Source organism: Clarias gariepinus, chromosome 5, assembly GCF_024256425.1.
Source record: "Clarias gariepinus isolate MV-2021 ecotype Netherlands chromosome 5, CGAR_prim_01v2, whole genome shotgun sequence".
Taxonomy (NCBI): domain Eukaryota; kingdom Metazoa; phylum Chordata; class Actinopteri; order Siluriformes; family Clariidae; genus Clarias; species Clarias gariepinus.
The window spans coordinates 32,338,595-32,352,088 of NC_071104.1; the positions used below are offsets into that span (position 1 = coordinate 32,338,595).

General features: G+C 35.6%; 1 protein-coding gene across 2 annotated transcripts in view; it reads left to right on the top strand.

The window, feature by feature from the left end:
* pde9aa (phosphodiesterase 9aa) overlaps positions 1-13,494 on the top strand; it is a 35,343-nt gene that overhangs the window by 15,428 nt on the left and 6,421 nt on the right. For both annotated transcript variants that reach the window (XM_053496522.1, XM_053496523.1), the window contains exons 7-11: positions 6,226-6,310; positions 8,240-8,300; positions 9,475-9,549; positions 11,231-11,317; positions 12,558-12,662. In XM_053496522.1, the coding sequence (XP_053352497.1) occupies positions 6,226-6,310; positions 8,240-8,300; positions 9,475-9,549; positions 11,231-11,317; positions 12,558-12,662 (413 nt within the window). The remainder of the gene's footprint in view (positions 1-6,225; positions 6,311-8,239; positions 8,301-9,474; positions 9,550-11,230; positions 11,318-12,557; positions 12,663-13,494) is intronic.

The following is a 13,494-nucleotide window of genomic DNA, read 5'->3' on the forward strand; positions in this document are numbered from 1 at the left end:
TGCTAACCTCAGCCTTGAAAACGCATCTGTCTGTGGGAACTGTACTGTACACACAATCATTTGCACAGCATAGGAAGTGGTTGCTACCTCCTCATACAGTCCTGAACACGCTCCAAGCCATGTCCTCACGTTTGACCTATAAAGGGAGTTCCTGGGAGGCTAGTGTTTCAGACAAGCCAAAGCAGGCAGTCTGATCATACGGTAGCTCCGGTGTACTGAAAAAAACTTCCTACCTTAATGGTATCCAAGCGCTGGGTTAAGTGCATTAGTGTTTTTACTCTTATAACTGTGTTGTGTTATTCTGCAAAAGGAAAAGTCCCGGTTTGACTTGAACACCGGATATTGGATATTGATTGAAAGCGGTTGTTAATTATTGGATCTTGCATGGTCAGCCTACATATGACTTAAAAACACAATACATTTTTATTTGTTTGAACAAAAAAAATGTCCTCAAATGTTCTGAGAGAGAGAGAGAGAGACTTTTCGTCTAACTTAAGGCTACTGTGTGGTAATACAAGCTCACTACTTACATAGATACACAAGTACATTTGAACATGAGTACTTTTGTACTTTTGCTCAAGTGGAAATGTAAATTGAGGACTTTCACTAGAGTTCGATTTTACCCAGGGCGTCCCTACTTTCACTCAAGTACAGGATTCGTGCGTTTCACCTACCGCTGCCCACCTCACAAAAACATGCCAGCAGGTGAATCGGTTATGCTAAATTGCGTTACGTGTGAAGGAGTGTTCCATTTAGACTGAAGCCGCACTTCAGACACAGTGTTCCCAAAATAGGTTCTTGTGTGGATCCCTTGTCAGCGTGGTAGCATTACAATTTCTCTTCAGGGGAGCTAAGAGCTCCAGAAATGCTCCTGCATGACAAATGCAATGGTGCACATGGTGATGTCTATAAACACATGGTTTGCCAGGATTGGAGTGAAGAAATGCAAAAACTCGAACTCATTCTGAACAGACCTCCGACTTCAACCCCAGTGCACAGATTTGGGATAAAACACAGACAGCAGCCCAGACCTGATGCCTGAACGATCACAAATCCCCACAGCCATGGTCCAACATCTAATGGAAAGCCTTTGCTGAAGAGTGGAGGTTATAATTAGAGTAAACAAAGACTAATTCTGGAATGGGAGGATCAAAAGGCATACAGCGTATGGGTGTGATGGTCAGGTGTCCACATACTTTTGATCAGGTTGTGTATGTCACTGTTGAGTTGAAAGAACACTTTTGAAGGACTACATGCTGCTACATGGTGTACTGTAATGTTTTAACAGGGATATGGTCAATGACATACAAGGTCAAAAGTGATGCTACAGTATGGACACCATTAATAGAAGGAGTACAGTCAGTATTTTTAGATCTAAAGCGACGGAAATAATTGTTTTAAACAATAAAATGCCCAATAAGTTTGGACACAACCTAGTAAAATAATAATAATAACAATAATAATAATAATGATGATGATGATGATGATGTAGAAGAAAAATAAAATAAAGATAAGGACATTCATGCATTGGTTTCTATTTTTACCATGCATTATTACTACTGTATTTAAGTATAATCATACTGTATTGCACATAGTTGCTGTTTGTTTGTTTCTTTCTGAAAAGCTGTAAAACTTGGTGTTTGATCTGCATCTACATTACTACCATGCTATAAGTGCACTTTATGTAAGACTGAGGTGAAAAGATTATTTATAGTGTATATGATGTGTGTGTGATATAATGTTTATATAGAGGGCGAAGAGAGGAAGTTGGCATAGTTTTGCATGTGACTGGGTTATGAAACATGATCAGAGATGTGGTGATAGCAGTGTGGTGTCTGCTTACACACATTGAAGCTGATAACGGAGAGGTAGAGATAATTACAGATTATTTACTGTTCCATATTTTCAGGATTTATTATCACAGTTCATCAGAAATACAGCAGTTCGAGTGTCATGCACTTGGCAGTAAGGCAGTTCCGAGTTTTTTTTTTTCATTAATGTTGAACAATAATAGCACATTCTCTTGATGTTAATGCATTTAAATATTCATTTCTTTTGTGGTTTGTCTGCTCGAACTTCATCACAGGATGTGATCATCTTCTATCATCTTTAATTTAACCATAACCTTGGGTGAAGGTTCACTATCAGGCTGGGAGTTATGGATAATCATCAATAATATGATATTTATTCATTTTCATTCTACTGTTCCTTGGTGGAATGATCCCTTCTGCTCACAGAACCACGTTCCCAATTTGAGCCTTTAAATATACCTGTTTCATCAGCGAAGGAAAAACTCCATTGATCTGATAAGCTGGTCATTCAGTACATTTAGGTCATCAGCTGACTTCATTTTGATGCCACACAACCATGCTGAGTCTAGACCTGACCAACCGAAGCAATCCCAGTTCATAACACTGCCTTACCGTGGGCATTATGCATGATCGATTTGGAATAGGGTCAATCTGGACTCACCAGACCATATGACCTAGCCTCTAGACCTAGAAGTCTAGCCTTTATGCACCCTAACAAATTCAGACATTCTGAAAAGTTTCACTAACTAGTTTTTTACTTATGTACACCCTGTTTAGTCCCAATCACGTGAGTTCTCATCACATTGCGTGCATAGATGTGGTTTGAATGGAAGTGATCTCCATTTTTCTGTTCCACTCTTTCCAGGTTGTGATAATGTGTTAAAGCGTTCTTAATCCAGTTCCAGTAAATTCAAAGCTCCGTAGTTGTTTTCTTTGCTTGATGCAGCCCAATAAAACTTTGGAAGTTTGATTGAACAACAAAAATTTGTTGAAATGTATTACTTAATGAAAAGTTAATAAACGTAATGAAATGCACCATAAGTTAATATAGAATAGCTTTCCTTTTTTACCTTCTATTTTATGATGTGGTATAAACTTACAGAGAGACATATTAGTGTAGTTCTTTTTAGTTTTAAGTTACAGCCAGTTAAATTCGGCCTGAGGCCACATCTGAGTGTAATAGACATACTGAATATTGAATATTATACCTTACTGGTATATACTATATACACATCATATTTCTATGTACAGTATATTTCAATTTTTATGCATATCATATTTCTATTTTTATTTTTAGTTCCATTTTTTTTCTAGCACATTTCTATTTTTATTTTTAGTTCTATTTTTTCCTAGTTTAATTTAATTCTTTTATTTAATTTCTATCGTATTCTTTTATTTATATTTATTTCTTATTTGTAAACTTTAATTCTCTTTTAGGGTCAATAGCAGTCGTTTAATACATTTCACTACATTTCGTACTGTGTATGTTTGTGTATGTGACAAATAAAATTTGAATTTGAATTTACCTTATACTATACTGTACATATATACCTATAATATTATACCTTACTGTACATCAATTACTGTATAGTGTCACTAAACACTCTTAAAGGGAAAAAGATAAAAATCTTTTTCTCATTATTACAGGGTTTAGAAGTTTTATTTATAACCCCCTTTAAGAAGCTTAATAATTCAAAGAATCCTCATTGTATGCTCCCTGTTGTTGTTAAATACGTCTAACTTTGGGAAGTATTGTATTCTCCATGTCACAGTTCTCTGGAGAAGGACTGATACTTTTGCAGTATGCAGTAATGCCTCGGCTCATTAACGATTTAATGCATCATAAGGTAAAAAAAAGGTGTGATATCTCATTCACTGAGTGTCTTGCTGCTCTGGGTAAATAAGCCACTCCTAATGCTTTATACAGTATTAAGGTTCTGCTTAAGGAACAATATTTACTTCACTATTTACCATAAATTTCTGGTTATAAAATACAAGTAATTCTAAAAGTTAATGAAAACTCATTTGTTAACTAATACTTATTGCATCCCTAACTTAATGTTAATCTACATATCAGAAATTATTCATTTAATGATAATAAATATCGATTATTAATCACAGGTTTTCAGGTATAAATTTGAATATTAGTTACCAACAGTCCCCCCTCTAATAATTCACCAATTAACCATCACTAACATATGAATGCACATTTACATTAACCTAAAGTTCCTGGTTTACAGCTTAATATCTGACAATTACATACATTTTAATAGAAAGGTTTGTGTGAAAGTCCCAGTAAATTACCTATCATTATAGAAATTATAAGCTTCGATTAAGCACATCAAAACAAAACATAACTCTGTGATTGGTCTTGTAACTGGCACAAATGTCTAAGCTGCTGTTATCGAAAATTGCTCAATACATTCTGAACAAGGGTCAGGGATTCGAGTATTTATTGTGTGGTGTAATATGACTTATCAATCAATATTGAAATCAGTAAAATAGATATGAGTGTGATTGGTGCATCAGTCCTCTCTTATGTGATAGCTTAAGATGTTTTAATCTATAATGCATAAAAAATAGCCAGTTGTTCATACTTTTTTCTTTTATATCAAATTAATTGTGGATGTATTACATCATTTGGCAGTCTATTCATAACAGACAGTGACCTATGCATTATTTACCTTAAGGCATGAACCGGTGAGAAACAGGGGCAGATGATGAGAGATAATCAGGCCGGTGATTAGAATACTGGTGATGCTGAATGCTGAGTGGTTGGAACAGACGAGAGGGGAAAAGAGGTCGCTGCTGAGGTTGTTGCACAAACAATACATTTTGTATTGTATCTTTAGGTGCTTTGCTACCTGTCACAGACAAACATTTGTTCCCATTTCTATAATCTACATTATTTAATTTAATTTAATATAAGGATATGAGGGGTGGCTCAAGACATTTTTATGTACTTAAAAATAGTATTTTTGTTGTGAAACTTTTAATAACTTACATACTGTTCATTTAACCTGTTCTTAAAAACACAGTTTACATCCTGCCTTCATTCTTCCTTTAATTAATAAATGATGAGTTTAAATTCTTACCTCACAGAAACTTATTAACAAAAGTTGGCTAACAGTTGTGCAATCGTTCTTTTTTTATTATTTTATTAATCCATTAATTTATTGACTTTATAAGACTGAAAAACAAAACTATTTAAGCCCCTCCTTCAGTCTCTAGGTTTCTAACCAATAACAGACAAAACAGAATGTGTGTAATCAATGCAGAAGGCGGGATTTTTCCATAAATCTTAAAAATTATTTTGAAAAAACAAACAAACAAAAAAAGTATTTATTTAGCTATGCCTGTTCTTACATTGAGTCGGATATAGTCCCTCATCTCAGCAAAAATAGAGATGTTTTTTCCCCTGAGTGATTTTTCTCTCTTTCGTATTCTTCCTCCTTTCTTCCTTAAGGGGAGGACAACTTAACTTTCAGAAACCATAAATATATTCAAACCAAAAGCTACTGATCAGAAGGTTGTGGGTTCAAGCCCTAGCACCTGTATGCTGTGGCTGTTGGGATCTTGAACAAGGCCATTGCCTGCTCTGTTGGATAAATGAGATAAATAGAAGTTTCTCTCTATAAAGATGGCTGGCAAATGTCTGAAAATCAAATAAATGTCTTGATAAAGAAAAAAAAATGTCTACGGATGTTTAAACCCTCGCTGGTTAAGTGTGCCTTATTCACATGGTAAATGTCATGCCTTACTCATGCTGTTGAATGGCCTTGTGCCATTGCAAAACACATCAATTCAGTTTGTAATTAGATCTCAGCTGTCAGAAGGCATATAGTTTATAGAGCTGTATAACGAAGAAAATGTCAAAATTAAGCCATGTGAAGGGTTTTCCCAGGCCACACAGATAATCAGACAATAACAACAACAACAACAACAACAAACATTAATCATGTCAGGAAGTGAATTTAATTTCTTACTTTTAATTTTAATTTCTTTAAAAAAAAAAGGGCTTACACTATAATAAATACGTAACGGTCATTACCTCCAAATAAACAGAGCAGGTAGGACAACACCCAGTAATAGGTTCGTGGATTAGGTAGTTGATGTCATTCGATGTTACAGTATATTATATCTGACTCGTGTTGTGTAGGTGAACGACCTGTACTGCTGTTAGCTGGCTGAATGCCAGGGAAAATCAAGAGCTGTAAAGCCAACAGTTACAGGAAGCGTCAATAGCTTAACCATTATGTTCTTTGCTTGCCCGTGTGTTCAGCTTTTTCTTACTTTGATGTTCAGCCATAACATTACCACTCTCTCTCTCTCTCTCTCTTTCCTTCTCCCTCTCTCTCTCTCTCTCTCTCTCTCTCTCTCTTTTCTGTTCTGTCCATTTACTGCCTTTTCTCAGTGGAGGGGATGAAGGTAGTGGAGATTGAGAAATGTCGCAGTGACATTAAGAAGCTGCGGGAGGAGATGGCCTCCAGGAACAACAGGTCTGTCTCTGTCCCCCTTACCATAAATCAGCCTGGCACTTCACCTGCACTCAAACATGATATATAATAATGATCTCTCCTGGGGTGCAAGAAAAAGTCTTTCATAATGTCAGTGACAATAAAAAAAGTTACATATAGTTACAGCTGATTTATTATAATAGCTTTTGAAGTAGAGGTGATGATTTATCAATAATAATAATAATAATAATAATATTTGTTATTATTATTATTATGAATTTCATTTATGAATGCCTTTGAAGCACTCCAGGACACTTTACGTAAAAAACTAGAAAAAGCATTTAATAAAGAATTGCGAACAAAAACAATAGTAGACAATTAAGATCCACAAGATAATATGGTATATAAAGTATTAAAAATTAAAATTTAATAAAATGAGCCACTCAGTGTTTGACATATATATTTTATACATATATTTTATACATATATACCATACATATTGGTAGCTGCTTTAAACTTAGAGAAGGGCAGTAAACCAGTCTGAGTTTTGATCAGCTCTAACCCACACTATCCATGACATGATAATCACCGAACACTCAGCAACTCCTTTGCCTTGTGCTTTCACAGCAAGTCAGATGGGGTGCAAAGAGTCAGAACAATTATCATCCCCAACAGGACTGGTGCCATCACCATGGACAATTTATACCAATTAGCTCAATGGTAGTTGCAGGCTAGCCATCAGTAGTGAGCAGGGGATTAGATTTGTGCTCAGCTGGCTCTTAATAAGGGAACTAATTCAGGAGAACTGCTTCACCCTCTTCAGCTTCTCCATGAGCTGACTAATGAACACACGCTCATCTGTTTTCACACCTGAAATTACTCATTAGTGAGGGTGCACCTTTCTTTTGGGTATAGCTCAGATCATCTGTCTTTTAAGGTTTAAAGAAATGTCTTGTAATGAACAAAACATCATACGATGTGTTTTTTAAAGAAAAAGTATTAATAATGTGATGATGTAAAGCAGAAGGGCACGTATAATAAGACCTACTGTTAAAACGCTAAAGTAAAAATTCTGGGATGTTTTATACCTCTAAAACCACAGCAAGTTACCACTTCTGATCATTTAATTTATTAAAGAAAAACATGTATTACTTAATGCATTTTATTTATAGTTATGTTACTTTATGCAAAACAAGGTAGATGCTGTTATTATTATTATTACTTATATTATAAAGGATATAATAACTCATTAACCAGGGGCTTTCTCTTTTCACTTTTGAATTGGAAAACTTGTTAAACAATTATAAAGGTTTGCCACAATTTTACAAAGTTACAAAGCTTTCATGTCAAACAAAATAATTATATCTTAACAAGTGGAAGATTCTTGAGCTTAGCCTAACCTATCTATATATTTCTTTTAATAAGTTTAGACAAAACAAATATAAGATTATTACGCTTATTTCTAGTCAAAATATTTTTGGGAAATTTCATGTGGAAGAAAATTTCTTAAATTAAAAAAAGAAAATCTAAGGCTAGAATTATCTGCCAATAATACAAAAACATTGTGTTTAACATTTTAGTAAAAAGAACAATTAAGGTATTTTCACAAATATAAAAATACATTTTGATTTTTTTTTACAAAAAAACAAAATAAATAAATAAATAATAATTTTTTGGAGTCCCCCAAAAAAACCTATGTAACAACGAGTTTTTACAGTAAAATATTCTAATTAGCACTAAATAATAATAATTATTTTTTTAATTATAATTTAATACATTTAATTAATGGTCATTGTCGCAAAGCAACTTTACAGAATCAACAGGAAATTATGGAAATATGAGTAATATAATGAGTAACTTCTAACCAGACAGAATTAAGATTTTACCCCTGCTGTGCTTAAGTGTCCATAAACCACATAAGGTTCTGACTCCTCAGTGTTCTGACTCAAGTGCATTGTCTAAACTTTGCAGTAGTTTCCTGGATGACACCAAAAAGCTGAATCCTCGCAGAGATGTGCCTTCTTACCCAAAGGTAAACTCACAGACCAGACTTATTAACGTGCTGTTCTCCTAGTGAATTGATATTCTTATATCATAGTCAATTTATATTCTTTTACTATTGGTTAGAGTTGGTTCTCTGTGTTATTTAATTACGTTGCAATACTTAATTATAAATAGGACATTTATTCTAGTTTTCTTTTTTGTTGTTATTTTACGAGTGCACGAATCTTGTTTTTGATTTTGGCATCTGATTAGATTGGATCTAGATTTCTTAAAATTTCTCATTAAACATTCATGAATCCTGTTCCAAGGTTAGCTTTTGAAATGTAATAAAAATAAATAAATAAATAAATGAATAGATATGGTGTGTTCAAAAACTGCTTACTGGCAGTCTATACACCTGTCACATGATTTATTAGAGTTATATAATGTAGTGTGTTTGTGTCATGTCGGAGTTCCGGTTGTACTCTGAGCTCTTCATAATCTCAGACACCAAACTCAAATCTCCCTTAATTTGGGTTTGTAAAATAACCATAATAATTTTACAAGACGCATCCTGACATTTAATTTGTTGATTCACTGATATCCTGGTATGGGTCATGGTAAATCTGGGGAACGCTGAGCTTAAGGCATGAAGACACATTGCATAAGGTAATCACTGGGCATTACTCACACAATTAATCACACGTAGAATCACGATTTTGTGGAGTGGAATGAACAGAAACACAGTGAATCTGTTGCGCCATGGTCGCATCCCTAATTCCTGACATTATACTACTAAGTACTTAATCTGAGGCAGCGAATGATTATAACCCAACATGAATCACTATCAGTTTTTCCAAGCTTTCCGAATTCCTAAGTGCTACCTAAACCTCTAGCGTGAAGATAAACCCTTCACATGATGTTGTAATTCTGACATGACATGAGCACACTAAAAAGCAGCATAACAGGTGATGTCCCCAGCCAGTGGTTAGGAGCAGAGGGTTAACTGGGAGCTCTGTCTGCCTGTAGTACATACTCTCGCAGCAGACCGTAGACGCCCTCAGAAAACCCACCCTCAACATCTGGCTGTGGGAATCCAATGAGGTAAGATTCACTAACGCTGTGGTTTTGTCTTTCTTCTCTCCCGTCTCTCGTTTTCTTTTTGCGTGTTTGTGTGTGTTTGTGTATGTGTTTGTCTGGATTGTACACGGGTCTGTGTATAGTATCACCTGTCCAAAGAGACGATAGACACTCTGAGACAGCCCATCTTCGACGTGTGGCAGTGGGAACCTAATGAGGTGAGGCCATTAAACATTACTTGTTCATCAGTGCATTAGATGCTTTTTGTCATATCACATTAAATAAGATTATTAATTACCTCAATTAAGATGTATCATATATAGGGCAGGAAATATACATTTGGAAACTCCTTTTAAAAGAATATCTAAAACTCTAACTGGATACAGGATTGATTTTTAATTGTAAGAGCATTTTTGTATTTATTTGTGAAAGGCTTTTTGGTCTCACCAGGAAAATAATTTTATTTCATTTCGCTAGGAAATAAATATTTGATTTGATCGTGCAACCCCATCATTTATTCATATAAAAGCCTGGTAGTCAGTGATGGGAATGAGGGCAAAGAAGCAATACTTTAGTTTTTTTTTTTTTTTTTTGGCAAATTGAATCCTTTAAAGAAAACAAAACGAGAAGACCTTTGCAATGCTTTTATTGGGTTTGGTCCATTCAGAGACAAGGTCACTGGTAGCTCTCTAATGTCATCTCTCTCTCTCATTCTCTCTCTCTCTCTCTCTTCACTGAATCAATGCATGTATTTATAAATAAAGTTAAAGATCATGAACAGGTGCAAAAGTTCCACCCAGCTCCTCTGATTCCCAGTTGACCTTGATCACGCCCACAGAACCACATTTCCACTTCTATATCACAGCGATATGAGATTGCATTTGTTATGAATTGCGACCCATACTTTTAAAATTGTCGACCATCAGTGAGGGACATTTTGTCTTTCGCTCTCTTAATGTGAATCTTTAAAAACAAAATGCAGTTGTACAGTGCATTGTACAAAAGTATTTGCACCCCTCAAACTTTCCCACATTTTGTCATGTTACAGCCATAAACGTGAATGTATTTTCTTGGGGTTTTATGTGATAGACACACCCCAAAGTGGCACATAATTGTGAAGTGGAAAGAAAATGATAAATGGTTTAAAAAGATTTTTGCAACTAAATATCTGAAAAGTGGAGTGTGCATTTATATTAAGCACACCCAGTATATATTTTATAACCTAACCCTGCTTTAAACTTCTCTACAACTTTATCCCTGACGTGTCTGGTGTGTTCTTTGGGCTTTATGATGCTGTTTTCTTTACTAATGCTGAGGGCTCCACAGAACAGCTGTAGTTATACTTAAAATAAAATACACACAGATGGACCCTATTTACTAAATATGTGACTTTAAAAGGCAATTGGTTCCACTGGATTATCAAAAAAAAGGGCTGAATGCAAATTCCTCCGAGTACTCCGGTTTTCTCCCACAGTCCAAAGATATGCAGGTTAGACTAATTGGCGTCCCCAAAATTGCCCGTAGTGTGAGAATGAGTGTGTGTTTGCATTTGTCATGTCCTCTGTCATAAAGATTTCTTCATGGGGAAATACCTATTGATGGTTACAGAGCCTTGACCCTGGTGACTTCTTCCATGGTGATCCTCTGTTCAGCCAGAGTCAAGTATGCAACAAGTCTGTTGATTTACATCAATAATTTATGCACATAATGGAGATAAACTCTTTTCACCCAGGTAGAAAAGATCCACCAAAGGGATGAGTAGACAATTAAAGGTTTGATTAACCATGTCTTGGATTAATAAGGAAGCTTTAGCCAGGTAAAAGGTTTTGTGACTCAGATAGCACTGGTGCTTTTACAGAAGAGACGACCTTTTAACCTGAGGCTGTATGTGTTTTCTAGATGCTCAGTTGTCTTGAGCACATGTATCATGATCTGGGCTTGGTCCGAGATTTCAATATCAACCCTATTACGCTGAAGAGATGGCTGGTAAGGATTATTCCTGGACGGCTGTCCAAGACACTGCTAAAATCTTGTCAATTTTATTGCACATCAATATAAGCCTAGATTACAGTGTATTTTTATATATATACACTTATTCCAGCGTTTCACTAGTACTTGGATACCATCAAGGTAGAAAGTTTTCCCAGCACACCGGAGCCATGATCTGTTGCCATGATGCCTGCTTCGTGTCTGAAATGCTGGACTCCCAGGGACCTCCAAAGATGTTCTGTTTTTGCCGGACAATGCACAACCTCTTACTGCTCACCACACAACATGCACATTATAGAATCTCGGCTGGTAGTTATTACCGCGTCCTCCGTACAGTCCCCAATTTTCTCCAAGCGATTTCCACATGTTTGGGCCATTAAAGCAGTTTCTTAGAGGCTGATGTTTCAGATGTGAAAGCAAGCAGTACGATCATGAGAAAGCTTTCTACCCTGATGGTGAAACACTGGGATAAGTGGATTAGTGTAGAAGAGGATTATATAAAGAATTAAGTATAGCTTGTATATACTGGAAATTGTTTAATAGCTTACATGCATTTCAAGATGGTGCAAACTAAGTAAAAATACTTGAAAAGAATTAATACTATGCTAAATAATGCTGCTTTAGGTACTATAACATGTAAAAATTACAAAATAAATTGCTATTTGACCAGTTGGCCCTTCTATAGCTGCTCTCTAGAGTTCAACACAGAGCAAGTGTTGTGTTTCTGATGTTTGTTGTTTGTCTTTCCAACACTTTTTAGGGACTCAAAATGTAGGTTAATGTACACATGTACGCTTACTGTCCATTTCATTAGGATCGTCTGTAAACCGGTGATAATAATTCCAATATTGATTAGAAAAATACTTTATCTGCCCAATTTTTATGAACCTGTGCCAAATGTATCCTCGGATTCTTGTTCTTGTATGATAGGAATAGAGCCTTTTATTAGCTTAAACCAGTCAGTCTGACCTCAATTGCCCTAAAACCTTTGATCTGTATCTTCAGTGTTGTGCTGCTGCCATATGATTGTCTGATGTACGTTCAGGTGACCAGAAAAGAATGAAGGATAAAATAGATGCTAAGGACGGAGTATAATGAGAAAGCTTAAAGTTCCAATTCAAATGTATTTAATAGTTTACTTCATCAGTAAGGCCTAGGCTGAATCTATATCAGTCACACTTATCAGTGTGTTGCTTCACAAATAAACGTTCTGTTTTTCTCTTTTTTGGTTTTATAGCTCTGTATTCATGATAACTACAGGAACAACCCATTCCACAACTTCCGCCACTGCTTTTGCGTTACACAGATGATGTACAGCATGATCTACCTCTGCAACCTCCAGGTAATACATCTACCGTCGCCTCCATCCTCTCATCCTACCTACTGTACATTCACAAGAAAGTTTGCATCCCCCAGAAAAAAAATAAAGTTAATTCTTTGCAACAATACAGTTTGTGTTTACAAGTAACAGAAACGATTAAATAGTTTAGTCTTTAATTCCAGATGTCGTACATGATGTTCTTCAGATTCGGTTAGCAAATCGAAAGGGTCACGACAATTTCACGACTGGTAGTTGTACCTGAAGGGTTTGGGGTCATTTTAATCAGTACATTGGAATAACTTTAATTAAAGCAATTAAATTTGAATTGTATCCAATTACAAAACCATGGGGGGAGTACAACATTTTGATACGCTCATACGGTCCCAAGTGACATCAGGAATCTTTCATTAACAGGCAGCGATGTGAAGATATTAATGGTAGAGCTTTCAGGATTAAACTAGCCCTTAGTCTTGTTGAATTCTTTTAAAAATTCCGCTTCGTCGCAATGGATGGTCTCCAACTGTGCTACAGAATGTTTCCTGAGATGACATCCATGTGCACAGATGGATGAAGAAGTTCAAAGAATGGGAAACCAGCATTGAAAACAAACTATGATTCAACACTGGTGCAAATGCTTCATCTGTGATGGATGGGGCGTTGAGTAGCACCTTTATATATTGGAAGACTTACTCTACCAACATGTGCGATCTGAATGACCTATGACCGTTAATAAAAAGTTTATTACTTTCGGTAAAGCCCTCATAGTATGAACAAGACAATCAGGAGGAAAGGAACACCGATACACAGATGGGAATTTGAGAAGATCAACAAATGATTGAAAAAAGGCCATGGA